We start from the raw sequence: 18,027 nt of genomic DNA, 5'->3' as shown, positions 1-18,027 counted from the left end.
GACGGAGTCTTACACTGTTGCCTGGAGTGCAGTGGTACAATTTTGGCTCACTGCAACCTCTACCTCCTGGGTTCAAGCGATTCTCCTGCCTCAGCCTCCTAAGTAGCTGGGATTACAGGTGCCTGCCACCACGCCCGGCTAATTTTTTGTATTTTTAGTGGAGACGGGTTTCATCATGTTGACCAGACTGATCTCGAATTCCTGACCTTGTGATCCGCCCGCCTCGGCCTCCCAAAGTGTTGGGATTACAGGCATGAGCCACCACACCTGGCCGTTTTTGGTCTCTTCTGTACTCCTTTAAAATTAATCTCGGAAAAGGCTTAAATGTTACAAAATTCAAAAGCCATAAACAGAGTGATACACTAATGTGAATAAAAATAATCTCTGTATAGTATAAACCAGCCAAAACAAAAACCATAAAAGACAAATGCCATTTAAATCATAGGTGCCAGGTACCACTGAAAGTCTTCATATTGAACAGTGAGAACTCTCCTACTGGGCTCCTGGAATGTTGGGACCGCTCTGGTCCAATGCTACTATCGTTTCCTGTCTGGAAAGCGAGAGTAGCTTCTTGAATATTCTTCCTATTCCTACTGTGGCTTCTTTTAATCTATTCACTATTCTATCAGAACCACCTGAGGGTTTTGTCCAAAACACAGCTCTGATCCTGTCATGACCTCTTGCTTTAAAGCCCATCAGTAGCTTTCTGTTGCTCTTGTGATAGAAACAAAACTCCCTTATACAGCCTACATGGTCCTGCGTTGTCTGGCTCCCACCTCCCTTTCTTCGTTTCCTACCACACTCTTTGGCCTCTGTACTAGAGGCTCACTGGCTGATTGCAGGCTTGAGGACTTTGTTTTTTTCCACCAGAGGGCTTTGCACTGCTGTTTTCTTTTCCTAGAATGCTCTTCCTTCCCTATTTAGTTAACTCCTAGTCATTTTTAATTTAATTATTTGAGACAGGGTCTTGCTTTGTCACCCAGGCTGGAGTGCAGTGGCACGATCTTGCCTCACTGCAGCCTCGGCTTCCTGGGCTCAACTGATCCTCCTCCCACCTCAGCCCCCCGAGTAGCTGAGATAACAGGTGCATGCCACCATGCCCAGCTAATTTTTGTGTCTTTTAAAAATAGAGGCTAGGGTTTTGCTATGTTGCCCAGGCTGGTCTTGAACACCTGAGCTCAAGTGATCCGCCCACCTCAGCCTCACAAAGTGTTGGGATTACAGGCATGAACCCCCATGCCTGACCTTAGTCATCCTTTAAATCTCAGCAGAGCATCACTTCCTTCAGGAACCCTTACCTGACTTTTCTGATAAGATTTGATTCTGCTGTTAGAAGCTGGTGATAGCATGCTGTACCTTCACTTGGTATCACTTATTGTAGCTGCAGTTGTGCCATTATCTGTGTTATTGTTAGAAATGCTTGTTCCACGGTGCCACAAAGAAATAGCTCTCAAATATAAATTTAATTCTTTCAGCAAGGCAGTTTTTACTTTCTGCAGAAAGGGTGCTTCTCGCAGATGGAACAATAGCAAGAGCACACTGAACAAAGGGGGTAAAAATATTTATATCCTACACATCTGGACCCTATTGCTGTGTCCTGATTCCATTGGCTGGAACTGGACCTCCCAGTCTAGGCTGCACCCATTTGGCTAAAGGTTTTAAAACTTTTAAAAATAGGTATATGCAAGGGAGAACAAAGGAAAAGAGGAAGTTGCTTATGAGAAGACTTAGAAAAGTAGTAACATTCCCAAATAAGGAAGGGGCGTAGGCTGCGAGCTGAGACATGCCTGTGAGCATCTTGGTTAAAGTACAAGGGCATAGAATGTATTTATTTTCTTATATTTAATAGCTACATGGGATAGGGGTTAACAAAGAGTTATTAGCACAAAGCAAGGAAGCTTGAAGGAAGTTAGTCTTTAAAAGAAACATTTCTTCTTTTTAGTAGAGATGGGGTTTCATCATATTAGCCAGGATGGTCTCAATCTCCTGACCTTGTGATCTGCCTGCCTCGGCCTCCCAAAGTGCTGGAATTACAGGCGTGAGCCCCTGCACTTGGCCTCAAAAGAAACATTTCTAACATTTATGATTTATTCTTTAACAAGAAGGGAAACTTTGAAGAGGAAACTTTTTTCTTTGTACAATTTGATTAATGTACGACTGTAAGAGTAGGAACAGTATCTGTTTTGTTCCTTTTATTTATATTGTATAACACTCATGATAGTGTTTGGCACTTGAGTGCTGCTCATTGGATGGATGGATGGATGAACAAATAGTGGATTAATGCATACCCCTTAAGGTTTTGCAGACTCCAGTGTTTTGGAAATCTTGTAATAGACACATGTTTACTGTTGCCAGGAAGAAGCGTAGAGCAGTCTGTTGGAGTGGTCTCTATTTTTATTTACTGTCCTTTTTCTTTTTAGGTTGCTGATCAGCTCTGTGCCAAGTATAGCAAGGAATATGGCAAGCTATGTAGGACCAACCAGATTGGAACTGTGAATGACAGGGTAATGAACATAGTTGGTAAACATGAAAGCAGTATGTGGGAGCAGTTTATTGTATTGCCTGTGGCAATTGTAGTGGGTACCACTGTATGGCTCAGTATAGGGTTTCACATTTCAGCTGTGTGGCTGGCAGTGTGGTCCAATCCTTACACCTGCTGAGTTCCTCTGGTTGCTGTCATTCCTGACTCCACTTCCCCACTTTGTATGCCTCATGTCATTTGTGAAGGTTGGAAGTGAGGTGGGGAGGGTGGTGGATGAATTGAACTGTGGAAGGCAGCAGTATTGTCTTTTACCAGCATCTGGGTCATGTGTAATGAGAATGTGAAGAGACTTGGGTCCTCTGATGTGTCTTGTGACTCTGAAAAAAATTCAACTGCTTTGAACCTTTTTTTCCTGAATGTTACCTGTAAAATGAGAGGAGCTAACTTTGCATAGTGAGGTTAGGATTAGGCTGGTTGGTATAGATGCATCTTACTTTTTACTTACAGCTAATGCACAAGCTGAGTGTGGAAGCCCCACCCAAAATCCTGGTGGAGAGATACCTGATTGAAATTGCGAAGAATTACAATGTACCCTATGAACCTGACTCTGTGGTCATGGTAAGTTTATCCCAGAATACAAAGAAAAATGAATTTGTAGGTATGACCTTCTTTGGAAAAAAAAAATCCATATTCTTTGCATTAACTTAAATTTGTGTGAGTTTAAGCCTTCGTCCAGTTAGTAGCTTTTTGACAATAAATGTGCCTGCATATCTCACAGGGAACTTAAGGAATTAGATGAATAGCAACACTGAGAAGGTCCAAACCTTGATACAAATGTAAAATGGCACTATTATTGCTACTTTTTGGTGAACTTCAGAATTGAGAAACCACCTGTAGATAGCAAGAAATGCCCCAAGGCCCAAACAGTTCCTGAAACGTTTACTGGGTACCCACCATGTGTCAGGTAGTGCACAGAAAGCTGAGGATACAGGGATAAAAAATCATCCACCAGTTGGCCAGGCACAGTGGCTCATGCCTGTAATCCCAGCACTTTGGGAGGCTGAGGCGGGTGGATCATGAGGTCAGGAGATTGAGACCATCCTGGTTAACACGGTGAAACCCCTGTCTCTAGTAAAAATAGAAAAAATTAGCTGGGCATGGTGGCGGGCGCCTGTAGTCCCAGCTAATCGGGAGGCTGAGGCAGGAGAATGGTGTGAACCCGGGAGGTGGAGGAGCTTGGCAGTGAGCCGAAATCACGCCACTGCACTCCAGCCTGGGCGACAGTGAGACTCCATCTCAAAAAATAAAATAAAATCGTCCACCAGTTAAGGTCAGTGGGGTCTGGTGGATGCTTTGGTGTGTACTGCTCAGATATCCCTATTACCCCCAGTTGGAGACACCATCAGGTCCATTCCAGCTGCAGAAGTCATTGGGGAATTAATTGGCTGAGGCCTCTGTTGTGACTGTGTTGCAGCCCAACTTCTCCTTCCAGCTAACTCTGCCTTCTTTTCCCTCACACGTGTTGATCCCAGAAGCACTCCAGTAAACTTGCTTCATGCTAATCTCCATCTGAGTCCGCTTTCTGGGGAACCTGGTCTTGGACATGTGTTAATGACATGGGTTTCTCTTTTTGTCTCAGGCGGAAGCTCCTCCTGGGGTAGATACAGATCTTATTGATGTTGGATTCACAGATGATGTGAAGAAAGGAGGCCCTGGAAGAGGAGGGGGTGGTGGGTTCATAGCACCAGTTGGTGGACCTGATGGAACGGTGCCAATGCCAATGCCCATGCCCATGCCATCTGCAAATACGCCTTTCTCATATCCACTGCCAAAGGGACCTGTAAGTATACATAAGTGTGGGTGTGAGCTTTAGAAGATGTTATAGAAGATGACAAGCTGGCTCTGTGAATACACTCAGGAATCGTAGGTTGTCAGGAGCAGTCAGCAGTAAGAACATTTGGTATTAGCTGGCAGTCATCTTGTGGGGAAAAAATCATTGGATTCAAAGATGATCTTTTAGTTCAGCTGTAGGAAAATCTATAGAGATGGTGCCAGAAAAACACTTTTCATATAGGTTTACTGAATATCTTTGGGATCTGTTATAGTCATACTAGTAGCTTTTTCCACAAATGAATAAACCACCAATTATTATCGGGCAGAAAAACCTTTGTAGATAAGATGGTCATTGCTAGAAAGAAAGTCTCATTAGAGTTTTCCCTTGTAAGCACTGAAGCACTTGATTAAATAGCCTTTGGTTATAGCTCTTTATAAATCCGGAATCCTGACCACATGTGGTCTTTTTGGGCATTTTTAAGGATCTTGAATATTCATATATTTTTAGTATGGGAATATACATGTATTTATTTCTCCCTTCCAATACTCAAACCTTCGAAATTGCAAACTGGAGACAGTGTCTCTGATGTTGCCTTTCTCCTCTTACAGTCAGATTTCAATGGATTGCCAATGGGGACTTTTCAGGCCTTTCCCAATATTCATCCACCTCAGATACCAGCAACTCCCCCATCGTATGAATCTGTAAGTGCCTGAGCCTGTTTTATAAGCAACAGGAGAGTGAATGCCATGAAGAGGGAGCAAAATAATGACCACAGGGAAGGCAGAGTTTTGATCAATTCCTAGTACTGTCATCGTTTTTGCTTTGGGATTCTTATGTTGCTTTATAACACTACCCTGGAAGTGGGGAATGGTGGTGATGGCAGTATCATTGGTGGCAATGCTTTGTCTGCAATTAAGCCAGGAATCAGGAAGGAACTACAGATTTCTTAGAAAGTTGTAGTGCTCTATGAGGGCACTTAACCAGTTGTTTTGACTGACTAGGCAGATACTCACATTGAGCTGATATAGTTGTGGTGCTAAAGTATCATAATTATTAAAATATTAGTCTTATATGTTCTCAACACATGTAAAGGAATAATCAGAAATGTCCAGTTACACGTCGGCCGATAGCATTAATTTCACATTTTAGTATTCTAGTTAAAACTTGCTAATGAATAGCTAATACCTCGAACTGTAGGTGGTTTAGGTTACTTGTTTTTGACCAGCCTTGTTTCTTCAGTTACTGTAGGCCTTTTGAGACCTGTCTCCATCTAGTATTTTACTGAGAAACAAATCGGTGTGGCATTTGCTATGTAAATTACTCATCTAGGAAGATCTTCCTGTTCCTGAGCTTGCTTTCTGTTCCTTCATTTGGTTCCCATCTGTAGCTGATGTGTTCTACCTTGGGCCTGAGTTTTTCTTATGCTTTGGTTTTGCATGCGTCGGAGCATAACCCACAGCTGTTTGTAGGAATGAGGTCGAAAATCTTCACCAGTATTTGAGGACTTGGTTCTTACAGATATATTCAGGAATGCTTTCCCTTTGCCCAAAGGTGAAAGTATCATTAAAGTTGTCATAGTGTGGTAAGGATTTTCTTTTTCTCTGCTTGGCAGTTAAGAGTTCAACATGGGACTGGGCGTGGTGGCTCGCGCCTATAATCCCAGCACTTTGGGAGGCTTAGGCAGGCGTTCGAGACCAGCCTGGGCAACATGGAGAAACCCTGTCTCTACCCAAAATACAACAATTGGCCAGGCATAGTGCTGCACACCTGTGGTCCCAGCTATGCGGGAGTTTGTGGTGGGGCAATGGCTGGAGCCCAGGAAGTGGAGGCTGTGGTGAGCTGTGATTGTACCACTGCACTCCAGCCTGGGTGACAGAACAAGACCCTGTCTCAATTAAAATCAAAGGAGTTCAACATGGTGTCTACCTGATTGGAAGAAATGCAGGGGCAGTTTCTTTGGAACAGGCTCTGTTGTATTTGGTGAGCACCTTAGCTTTTGGAAACACAGGGGCTTATACCAGTACTTTCTCCAGTGATGCCATTGCTGTTTCCTCTGGTAACAATCTGTGTGTTTCAGGTAGATGACGTTAATGCTGATAAGAATATCTCTTCTGCACAGATTGTTGGTGAGTAGTGTCAATCAGAAACCTTCAGGGCTCAATGCTGAACCCTCTGCTGTTTTCTCCTTTCTCGTTGTTCCTCCCTTAGAGACTGTTTCCAAGTCCATGGAATTCTATCTACATGCCCTGTTCTCTTCCCAAATGCTAAAATAGAACTCAGGATATCCTGTTTCCAAAGATAAAAGATTGTCCGTAGCCCAAAAGAAGCTCCCATGTTCCCTCTTTGTCAGTGGTATCACTATTCTTTTTCATCCTTCTGGTTTTTTTTAAGTCATGCTTGACTTCTTTATATTATTGCTGCTTCAACTTCCATTGTGCCTCAAAATACCAAATTTTAAGTTGGGGGCATTAAAGAGATGTTGAGGAGAAAGTAAGTACAAATGCTAAGTGTATATAGCTCAGTGGTTTTTTTTGGTTTTTTGGTTTTTTTTTCCTTTTTTGAGATGGAATCTGGCTTTGTTGCCCAGGCTGGAGTGCACTGGCGCAGTCTTGACTCTCTGCAACCTCCACCTCCCAGGTTCAAGCTATTCTGCCTCAGCCTCCTGAGTATCAGCTGGGATTCTAGGTGCACACCACCATATCCAGCTAATTTTTGTATTTTTAGTTTACGGGGTTTAACCATGTTGGTCAGGCTGGTTTTGAACTCCTGACCTCGTGATCTGCCCGCCTCAGCCTTCCAAAGTGCCGAGATTACAGGCATGAGCCACTGTGCCTGGCCAGCTCAGTGAATTTTACAAAGCAAACATGTTCATGTAGCTATGTACTCAAAGTACTGGCCAGGTATGGTGATTCACATTTGTAATCCAAGCACTTTGGGAAGCTGAGGCAGGAGGATCACTTGAGGCCAGGAGTTTGAGACCAGCCTGGGCAAGATCCTTGTTTCCACAAAAAATTTTTGAAAACCCAGGTTGGTGGTGTGGACCTGTGGTCACAGCTACTCAAGAGGCATTCTTAAGCCCAGGAGTTCAAGGTTACAGTGAGCTATCATTGTACTCCAGCCTGGGTGCCCTGGTGACAAAGTGAGGCCCTGTCTTAAAAAACAAAAATTAAGATACTACCTACCAACAAAAACCAGAGGGAAGATTAGGGGCCGGGCGCAGTGGCTCACACCTGTAATCCCCGCACTTTGGGAGGCCGAGATGGGCGGATCATCTGAGGTCAGGTGTTCAAAACCAGCCTGGCCAACATGGTGAAACCCTGTCTCTACTAAAAATACACAAATTAGTTGGGCGTGGTGGTGGGTGCCTGTAATCCCAGCTACTCAGGAAACTGAGGCAGAAGAATCACTTGAACCCGGGAGGCGAGGTTGCAGTGAGCTGAGATTGTGCCACTGTACTCCAGCCTGGGCAAGAGTGAGACTCTGTCTCAATAAATAAATAAATAAATAAATAAAATTAGACAGTTGTCTTATGGAGATATAATTTACATTAAAAAGAAAAAAACCATAGATTTTAAGTGTATACACACACACACAAATTCCACTCTCTGGTCAAGGTATGCAATGTTACTCTTACCTCAAAGTTCCCTTTTTCCAGTCAACTCTGCCCTTCCCTCCAGAGTCAGAGCACTATTTTGATTTTTTTGTAATTTAGTTTTCCTGATTCTACAACTTACAGAAACCATACAGTAGGTGTGTGTGGTGGTGGGGGGAGGGGGTTATCTTAATATGAAATACTAAATAGAAGACTAGAAATACAGATCAGACTATTACATCAAATAACTTGGACATGATATTCCTTTAAAAAAAACTTTGCCCCTCAAGCCCTAAAGAATGTTGGTTCTTAAGGAAGCAATGTTTGTTCTAGCAGAATCCTATTATCACTCCTTGGACTTGGTTGGTAAAGGAGCAGACCTTATGAAAGGGAACAGTCGATTGCTCTGTGGATGTGGCCACATGTATCCCACGTTGATTTCCCTTAAACTTTTTTCTCACCACAGGAAAGTAAAACAGATAGGATTCAACTCTAATTAGAAACTGTAGATGTTAACTGTCATTCAAGTGTTTATTAGCCTTCAGAAATAAAATTTCTTTAGCCAGGTGTGGTGGCTCAACACCTGTAATCCCAGCACTTTGGGAGGCTGAGGTGTGTGGATCACTTGAGATCAGGAGTTCAAGACCAGCCTGGCCAATATAGTGAAGCCTCATCTCTACTAAAAAATTAGCTGGGTGTGGTGATGTGCGCCTATAATCCCAGCTACTCAGGAGGCTGAGGCAGGAGAATCGCTTGAACCCAGGAGGCAGAGGTTGCAGTGAGCTGAGATCACACCACTGTACTCCAGCCTGGGTGACAGGAGCGAGACTCAAAAGTTCTTGAACTAAGGTTTTCTCCTGTATTTTGATCATTTTATTTTTATTGCCAAAGGGGATCTGAGTCATTTCTCTGGTGTTTGTAACATTGTGCTCCTTGCCCTAATTAGGTCCTGGACCCAAGCCAGAAGCCTCTGCAAAGCTTCCTTCCAGACCTGCGGATAACTATGACAACTTTGTCCTACCAGAGTTGCCATCTGTGCCAGACACACTACCAACTGCATCTGCTGGTGCCAGCACCTCAGCATCTGAAGACATTGACTTTGATGATCTTTCCCGGAGGTTTGAAGAGCTGAAAAAGAAAACATAGGTCTCTTAAACCAGGCAACTTTCACATTCTGGGAGTTGAGACTGAGCAATTTCTCCTTGTAACAAAGAATCTCCATGAAATTCCGTTTTCATCTGTTAACTGTCACTGAGCACAACACTCCTCCTCTGGGCTCTCTTCCTGCTCCTCCAGATTCTGCTGCTTTCCAGTTCTCTGTTGATCTTGAGACTAACAACTGGAGACTGAGGCCGGAGCAGCTGACTCCTGGCAGCTGTGCTTGTCTGTTTCCTGTCAGAGTGATCCCAGGTTTCCTCCTGGCCCGTCCCATGGTCCCTCCACAGGAGCGTGAGAGGATGGGGAAGCACTGTGGGGAGACCACCAAAGATGGCTGGACAGTGGGAGAGAGCACGTCGTGAAGCATCCCAGCCTCGTGTTGAGGTTGCAGACTTAGAAACAAACCTCTCTGTACAGGGGGATTGTGAGTGAGAATCAAGGCCACAGTGTGTATTTTCTCACTCTCGAATGCAAGTGGGAGAGAGAAAGTGACTCAGGACGCCATTGTAACTGTTCCTGGAAGCTGGGCCCTCTCATTGGCATACACACTACTCCTTGCCGCAGGGCACCATCCCACCGGGATCCAGTTGCAAAGTTTGTCTCCACAGTTGAAGGCCTCGCTTAGATGTACTGGATTCTCAGGGAGCCCTCTGTGGCCTTTTTGCTTTGAGTGCTGTGTTCCCCTTGTACCAGAGGGCGGCACTGTGGAAATTGTTTTCCCCGTAGCATATTCTGTTGGATTGCATTACTGGCAGAGAAAGGACAAGTTGCCATTCAAGTCTAGGGTGGGCTTCCAGCTGCCTTAATAGAAGTACTCAAGTCTTTTGGGTAGTGAGCTGGAAAGTCTACAGGAAAAGAGGGGTACCTGTTTTCATTTGAAAACTTTGATTCATGGAACCTTTAAAACTAATCTCAGATAAATTTTTGGTGCCCATGCGGCTGTAGTTGTTCACTGCTTTCCTGGATGGATGGGACTCTCATGTTGTAACTTCTGTACTCCTTTGGCCCATAGCTAAGGTCATCCTTCCCCACAGGGGTGGCTTTGGGATTGGATGATACAGCTTTTGCTTCTGTGTAGTATACCTGTACATACCTGCTTCAGGCAGCCTTTAATGTTTTCAGTTGGTTTGTATTCTGTAGCTCAGTAGCTGCTAATAAAGTTAAAGATCCTGTGTCCTGCTTTCTTTACTGTTTGGTCAGATGATGAAGTATAAATCTGGATTTCAGTGGAGAATATTTTAACCAAGTGATCCATGTAAACCAGCCCTTACCTTCAGGATTCCTGGAGCAGTGCAGGGCTCATTTTGATCTGTGTTTAGATAGCCTAGATAGCATCTGAATTTGCTTTGTCCTCCTCTGTGGCAGGGCTCCACATCTGCCATGCCTCATCCTTGGATGTTTATTTTTAGTAAGTTGCAGTGAGCTCAATTCTGACTCCTTCATTTCCCACAGCCATCCTGGGCCATGGGTGATGAGTGTTCTGTTACTTGCTGCTTGGCAGCAGAGCTAGTTTGTCTCATAGATTCTTGCATTGTTAATCCTATCTTGACAGTGCCAAAATCCATAAGTAAGGACTTGGGACCAAGGGGATTTTGATTCCTAACTTACAAAATTAAAAACAAAGTATATTATAATTTTAAAGCTATGCCATGCAAAGATAAGTAGTAATATGCTAGGAAATAGCCAAATAAATAGGAGATAACAGGATTAAGGTAGTTCATCTAAAACTTCAGTGTCAGTGCCCATTGCTGTCGTGGCTGCTTGCTCAGATGAGGTTTTTTGGGGCCGACTGATTCCTAACAAATTTGAGAGCTTCTGTAGCAGCATATCTATTAGTGCCACTTCTTTCTGAGTATTGAAGACGAAAAGAGAAAAGGGAGAAAATTGAAATTACTACTAATACTGGAGTGAAAAAAGTACCAAAGTACCAAAGATTTTTTAAAAATTAGTAAATGTATAGTAAAGATACATTTCTTTGATAATTTCCAGTCAGGCATTGGAGTGTTTCCACTAATCAATGGTTGAGAGCCAGCTGTTTATAGGACAGTGGCTATAGAATATTATGTAGTCTTATAAATTGGGTTTCCTAGGAAGATAGCTGGCAGAGCTTTTGAAACTAATAAAGGGAATATGATACTGTGCATTGTAAGTTACGTCAGCCCATAATCTTAGGGGCAGTTACAGTGGAGCTTTCCCAGTGATACAACAGCATGCTAGTTTATCTTTTAGTTACCTACCTTAAGCGACTTTCTTTCTTTTCCAAAGGCCATGAGAATGGCAGAAACAAAAAGATTAATTACCACAAGTACCATCAAGATGACACTGGTGAGGATCAGAAAGGTGCCCAGGACTGGGTCTAAATCGATAACCTGGGAAAACAATAAGAACACTTTCAGTGACTGACAATTTAGTTTCTACTTTACAAACATAAGCTACATGCTAACGTTTGGAATCTTTTCAGAAGAAAAGCTTATCCAATGGAAACAGGGAGAGAGGCACAAAGATACTAAGAAGGAAAATACTTTTAAATGGACAGAAGAGCAGCAATGACTGATTTTAAGGAGGTTAAGATAATTTTGACTACAGGGCTTTCACAAGAAAACAGGTGAGTTGCAGTGGAATTGGAAATGATTCAAATGTCACATGAATTTTGGCAATTCCAGAAAATACATCTAATCATGGAATCTAAAAGGGGGGTCACAAACACTGAAAGAATAAATGCTACCAGAAGTGAGAATGCAAACTGTCTCTGCCATATCAAGAAACTACAACCCTAAACAGGAGCATTCCAGTAAAAGTTAACAGGTTGGCCACAGAAAACTGGCTTTATAGTACTTTTTTTTTTTCCATTGTCTTTTTTTTTTTTTTTTGAGACGGAGTCTCGCTCTGTCGCCCAAGCTGGAGTGCAGTGGCGCGATCCTGGCTCACTGCAAGCTCCGCCTCCTGGGTTCACGCTATTCTCCTGCCTCAGCCTCCCGAGTAGCTGGAACTACAGGCGCCCGCCACCGCGCCCGGCTCATTTTTTGTATTTTTAGTAGAGACGGGGTTTCACCATGGTCTCGATCTCCTGACCTTGTGATCCGCCCGCCTCGGCCTCCCAAAGTGCTGGGATTACAGGCGTGAGCCACCGTGCCCGGCCTCCATTGTCATTTTTAAAGGTATAAGCATTGAGTTCTGCCTTTCTTTACTTTTCTGCATAAGTATCAAGTTCTGGGCTTCCTAAAATGGTTCCCATAACACAAATTTTAAAAATGTAGATGTTCTCAACAAATGGTATTTATTTTCCCTTGGTATTGGCCTATTCATAGTTGCCACTAGGCACTGTTTAAAAATACCCCAACAGAGGGGATGATTATAATAAACACCACCCTGATGGCAATCTCCTATATGACAAAATATTTTTAAGCACTAAACTGTTAGCTATTTTAAAATACTTACAACAATTTCAGGTCAACCAGATAATGTGGGCAATCTCAGTTTGTGCTACAAGACTTTTTTCCCAATCAGTTTATTTTTATGTACAATTTTACTCTGTTTACTCTTTTTATTTTTTTATGTTTTTTACTCATTTTTATTTTTTGTTTTTTACTCTTTATGTTTACTTTTATGTTTACTCTATTTTTATGTACAATTACATCCAAAGCAGAAAAGTTTGCTTTTTTCCCCAAAAACCAGGTGTTAGCACAAGTTTGTTATTCTGATTACTTCCTTCACAGCTTTAGGACATGAAGTGCTCCAGTGGCGAAGGCTCATCCCCTAGTTATTGGAGCTAGGACCACAACAGAACAGCCTAGTTCGCCAAAGTAGCAGTTACAATTGTCCCTCAGTATCTGAGAGAGATTGGTTCCAGGGCCCCCACAGGTACCAAAATCTGAGGATGCTTAAGTCCCTTCTTTTTATTACTATTATATTATTACTATTTTTGAGACGGAGTCTTGTTCTGTCTCCCAGGCTGGAGTGCAGTGGCACGATGTCAGCTCACTGCAAGCTCCCGGCCTCCTGAGTAGCTGGGATTACAGGCACCTGCCACCACGCCCAGCTAATTTTTTGTATATTTAGTAGAGACGCGGTTTCACCGTGTTAGCCAGGATGGTCTTGATCTCCTGACTTCGTAATCCACCTGCCTCGGCCTCCCAAAGTGTTGGGATTACAGGCGTGAGCCACCGCGCCTGGCCTATTATTATTTTTTGTTTATTGCAAGCTTCCCTACAGGTTAAGAAAGTGTCTTCCCCACTCACCATTTTTTTTTTTTTTTTTTGAGACAGGGTCTAGCTCTGTCACCCAGGCTGGAGTGCAGTGGCGTGATCTTGGCTCGCTGCAACCTCCACCTCCCAGGTTCAAGCGATTCTCCTGACTCAGCCTCCTGAGTGGCTGGGATTACAGGTGCCTGCCACCATGCCTGGCTCATTTTTGTATTCTAGTAGAGACGGGGTTTCACCATGTAGGCCAGGTTGGTCTTGAACTCCTGACCTCAAGTGATCAGCCACACCTTTGGCCTTCCAGAGTGCTGGGATTACAGGCATGAGCTACTGTGCCCAGCCTAGAAAGTTCCATTTTAAAAATGGCATAGTAGTTGCACAAACACTATATACATCTCTCCTATACTTGAAATATCTTTAGATTGCCTCTAGTACCTAATATAGTGTAAATGCTACGTCAAATAGTTGTTATACCAGTTTGTGGCTTTCTGTGGGAGACAGTCTCACTCAGAGGGTGGTGGCACAATCATGGCTCATTGCAGCCTCACTCCTGAGCTCAAGCAATCTTTTCACTTTGGCCTCCTAAGTAACTGGAACTACAGGTACATGCTACCACGCCTGACTCTTCTCCTGTATTTTAAGATGTGTGTTATTTTTTATTGTTACTTTTCCAATATTTTCATTCTGGGGTTGGTTGAATCTGTGGATGCGGAACCTGCGGATACAACATTATAAACTGAACCTACCTATTTTAATTAGTAATTTTGGAATTCTAGATCATCAGAATGATCAACCATGATCAAAATCTTGCCACATTCACTGCTTAAATGGCAGGTTTTTCCTAATTCTTTGTCACTTCCATTGTGTCACTTTTTTTTGTTTTTGAGACACAGTCTCACTCTCTTGCCCAGGCTGGAGTGCAGTGGCACAATCTCACTGCAACCTCTGCCTCCCAGGTTAAGGTGATTCTCCTCCATCAGCCTCCTGAGCAGCTGGGATGATAGGCGTGTACCACCACACTTGGCTAATTTTTGTGTTTTTATTAGAGACAGGGTTTCACCATGTTGGCCAGACTGGTCTTGAACTCCTGACCTCAAAAGTGATCCACTGTCCTCAGCCTCCCAAAGTATTGGGATTACAGGTGTGAGCCACCAGACCTGGCCTTTTTTTTTTTTTTTTTTTTTTTTTAAATAGACATAGGGTCTGGAGTGTAGTGGCATGATCGTGGCTCACTGTAGCCTCCAACTCCTGGGCTCACAGAATTCTCTCTCAGCCTCCTGAGTGGCTAGGACTACAGGTGCATGCCACCACACCTGGCTAATTTTTATTTTTTGTTTTTAGTAAAGACAGAGTCTCACTGTGTTCCCCAGGCTGGTCTCAAATTCTTGGCCTCAAGCAGTCCTCCCCTTCTTGGCCTCTCATGGCTTGAACCAACTTACCTTACACTGTTAATGCACTTTCAAAGGGCCATTGAGAAGCAGAGAATCATGTTAATCTGGCCAAGCACAAGAGCACAAGCTTCGTCCCAGTGTCCTTTGCCAATAAGATTAAGGACACAAGAAGTGAGGAAGGAGGGACTGAGTGCTTAGGAAAGGGCAGATTTCTGAAAGCAACAGCCATGTAAATGCTGTGTGCATAGGCAGTACCTTAAAGCAGAAGAGCAAAGGACTGAAATTTTCCCCCTTTCCAGTGTGCAGTCTACAGTAGGGGGCTGTTTTCCTAAGGACTCCCCCAATTTTCCTTGTTCAATATATTAAATAGAATTCTGTGAGGAAACAAATTATTTTTACCTCCTCTTGGTGAGAAATTCCGATCAGGAGACCAACAACAGTCACTGCTGAGCTGAAAAATGTCCGGTAGTCAGAGATGCTACATCCAAACAGCAGGTTAAACTGAACAGAGGGAGAAAGGCCAGTTAGTACAAGCCAAGCGCACATCTTTCTGTCCTGAGGTGCCTGGCGATGTGGCCAACATAGAACCAATGGAACAGAAAGAAATTCCTTGTGGCCAAATTATGCCAAAAGAATAAACTTCCTTTGTAATAACATAGTGTTTTCATAGAAATTTATTTGACCTTTATATTACCATGTGAGCTAAATTTTATCCCCATTTTAGAGACAAACATGTGGGTTTAAATCATACCAGTTAAGTATGGAACTAGAACTAAACCTGGCTTTCCTACTCTACCACCTCGGGTTTCTGTGTTGCGACCGTTTCTATGGGAAGTGATGCGGTTCTAAGACCACAGCACACGGAGGAGAGACAGCAATGTGGGGGCTTACGGCAACGGCATAGCCTGTCAGCAGGATTAGGATGATCAGCAGAAAGCCCACCACCTCGTCCCAGACTCGGCTCAGTGTCCTGCTGTTGACCCGCAGCCTGGGGCTATGACGCAGCAGGTTCCATAACTGAACGGTTGCCAGCAGAACCAGGAAGCCCACAAGGTGAGTCGCAGCAGAGTTCACTTTTACTGCCTCGTGGAAGCTGATAAACCTGCACCAAGGAAAGCTGACAGTTACTGAGCAGGAAGCATGCGCCTATGCCGCAGTTTCCCCAGCGTCCCTGCTGCTGAGCGCGGCAGCCCTGAGTCCTGTGAGGTCAAATGCTTGTTAATGTGAGAACTGCTTTCTAGTGTGGCCTCCTGTGAGTTGTGGATATGGGAATAACAGAAGGCCACGGATTATTCAAGTGGTCTACCCGTTGCAGATTGCACTGGGAGCTGTGCCGAAGAAACCCTAACATGTGACCTCTAGCTGATTTCTTTATTCCAAATTCATCCTGGGAAGCAAAACTAGCCTCCTGCACTGCTCTGAGCCAAATCTCTCCTCTCAAAAGATTAACTCAGCCCAGAGAGAGGAGCCATGCTGCTGGTCTGCTTTCTGTGGCACACGAATCCTGTGTTCTCTGCTGTACAGGATTGATGTAATAGATGCAATAAAGCTTAGAACAAAATGATGGATGGTAGACTAGAGGTGAGGGGTGTTGCTCAGCAATTAGGCTTTGTTTTGTGAGAGATACATTCATAATTTTAGGTTGCAGCAACCAGGTTACTCGGAGGGAGCCCCACAGACACTAGCAACTGGTGCCCTGCACAGATCCGCTGTGCCTGCATAAAACTGCTCTCCAAAAGGCCTACTTGAAACAATGCCTCAGGAACAGTTACACAGGTCACTGCCCAGGCTGTTGGCCACTGACGCAAAGGTTAGCAAAGCACCACTTGGCAACACTTGGCATGGGAAACATAGATGTTCCTCTCCATGGGAAAAACCAGAGAAAGTGCCCAAAGGGGCAGCAAACATCTCTTAGTAAGGATGAGTGAATGGATGAACATCCCTATCCAGAAAGCAGCTCCCTTTGCATTTAAAGGATGGACTATGTGTTGTGGTTTTATTTAAAGGATTATTTGTCCTGTGTTAGGCTTTATGCCTTCACCAGAGGACAAAATAATGACCAATTCCAGGTCTTTCTGAAATTTAGATGCATTATCCTTAAGCACATACCTAAGCACTAATGAAGACAGAAGAGCTCTTCAATGTGACCAGCAGTTAAATGGCTTCTAGTTCACTGTTATCTCTGCTGTGGACATGAGTCCATGTTCTATTTTAACTCTAATATTATGCAAATACAGATCTGGTAGGGCAGTGAAGGAAGGGGAGTCTGAAAGAATACTTGTGTATAACCGGGAAACTTCAGCCATGAGGTAGGAATATGCTGTGCCCCTCAGGCTTCCTCTCACCTGTCCCGGTCATCGCGGTATCGTGCCATGTTTTTCCTAAGTAGAGAAATACTCTTCATGTCAAGCCCCAGGATGATGAAGCTAATGAGGATTATACTTGTGTCCAGAATGTTTCTTCTCCCAGTGAAGAACCTCCACTTCTGCCGTTTCAGCCGACAACCCTAAACATAGACAGCACAGTCACTGTTGCTTGTCTGAGAGATTAACTAGGTCTCTCCCTGCTCAAGCGTGATGAACACAGCTGATGTCTATGGGCAAAGCACACTGCCAGGCGTTTATCAGATCTCACTTGGACAAATGGGCTATGGTCTTAGTTCAGCTCTGTAGTCTTCAGAAATGCTGCTTACAGAAAAATTATCTTCGAATACAACTTCCATTGGATACATTTCTTCTTTTTCTTGGAGATCATAAACTGTCACTTAAAAATAAATACAAAAGTTTCTTTCTTTGAGACAGGGTCTCGCTCTGCTGCCCTGGCTGGAGTGCAGTGGTGTGATCATAGCTCACTGCAGTCTCAACTTCCCAGGCTCAGGCTCAAGCAATCCTCCTACCTCAGCCTCCCAAGTAGCAAGGACCACAGGCACATGCCACCATGACCAACTAAGTTTTTTTTTTTTTTTTGTAGAGACAGAGTTTTGACATTTTGCCCAGGCTAGTCTCGAACTCCTGGCTTCAAGTGATCTGCCCACCTCGGCCTCCCAAAGTGCTAAGATTACAGGCGTGAGCCACCATGCCCAGCAAAAGTTTCTAAATTAGTTATCAAGCCTGAGAATGAAGAAAAAAATACTGTGTTTGGCTTAAGGTATAAATATATTTTCTTCTGAGTGTAATCATCTGTATTTTTCTTTTTTTTTTTTGAGATGGAGTTTCGCTCTTGTCACCCAGGCTGGAGTGCAGTGGTGCCATCTTGGTTCACTGCAACCTCTGCCTCACAGGTTCAAGCAATTCTCCTGCCTCAGCCTCCCGAGTAGTTGGGACTACAGGAGCCCGCCACCACTCTCAGCTGATTTTTGTATTTTTAGCAGA

General features: G+C 43.8%; 2 protein-coding genes across 7 annotated transcripts in view; one reads left to right on the top strand and one right to left on the bottom strand.

The window, feature by feature from the left end:
- The window catches only part of IST1 (increased sodium tolerance 1 homolog (yeast)), a 90,218-nt gene extending 79,978 nt beyond the window's left edge, over positions 1-10,240 (top strand). For 3 of the 6 annotated variants that reach the window (XM_011976731.1, XM_011976729.1, XM_011976734.1), the window contains 6 exons: positions 2,421-2,504; positions 2,990-3,100; positions 4,122-4,322; positions 4,925-5,017; positions 6,394-6,442; positions 8,855-10,240. In XM_011976731.1, coding sequence (XP_011832121.1) covers positions 2,421-2,504; positions 2,990-3,100; positions 4,122-4,322; positions 4,925-5,017; positions 6,394-6,442; positions 8,855-9,054 — 738 coding nt within the window. In that variant the 3' untranslated portion in view covers positions 9,055-10,240. The remainder of the gene's footprint in view (positions 1-2,420; positions 2,505-2,989; positions 3,101-4,121; positions 4,323-4,924; positions 5,018-6,393; positions 6,443-8,854) is intronic. The other 3 variants (XM_011976732.1, XM_011976733.1, XM_011976735.1) reach the window with 3 other exon arrangements.
- A 533-nt stretch (positions 10,241-10,773) lies between these two features.
- Positions 10,774-18,027, bottom strand: part of PKD1L3 (polycystic kidney disease 1-like 3) — a 116,138-nt gene continuing 108,884 nt past the window's right edge. Inside the window, 5 exon segments of the mRNA XM_011976817.1 lie at positions 10,774-10,914; positions 11,304-11,435; positions 15,056-15,157; positions 15,548-15,758; positions 17,002-17,162. Coding sequence (XP_011832207.1) covers positions 10,774-10,914; positions 11,304-11,435; positions 15,056-15,157; positions 15,548-15,758; positions 17,002-17,162 — 747 coding nt within the window.

The sequence above is a fragment of the Mandrillus leucophaeus genome, unplaced genomic scaffold (genome assembly GCF_000951045.1).
Source record: "Mandrillus leucophaeus isolate KB7577 unplaced genomic scaffold, Mleu.le_1.0 Scaffold17, whole genome shotgun sequence".
In the NCBI taxonomy this organism is placed as follows: domain Eukaryota; kingdom Metazoa; phylum Chordata; class Mammalia; order Primates; family Cercopithecidae; genus Mandrillus; species Mandrillus leucophaeus.
Note: the sequence above shows the minus strand (reverse complement) of the source record. Positions and strands in the feature narration are given on the sequence as shown.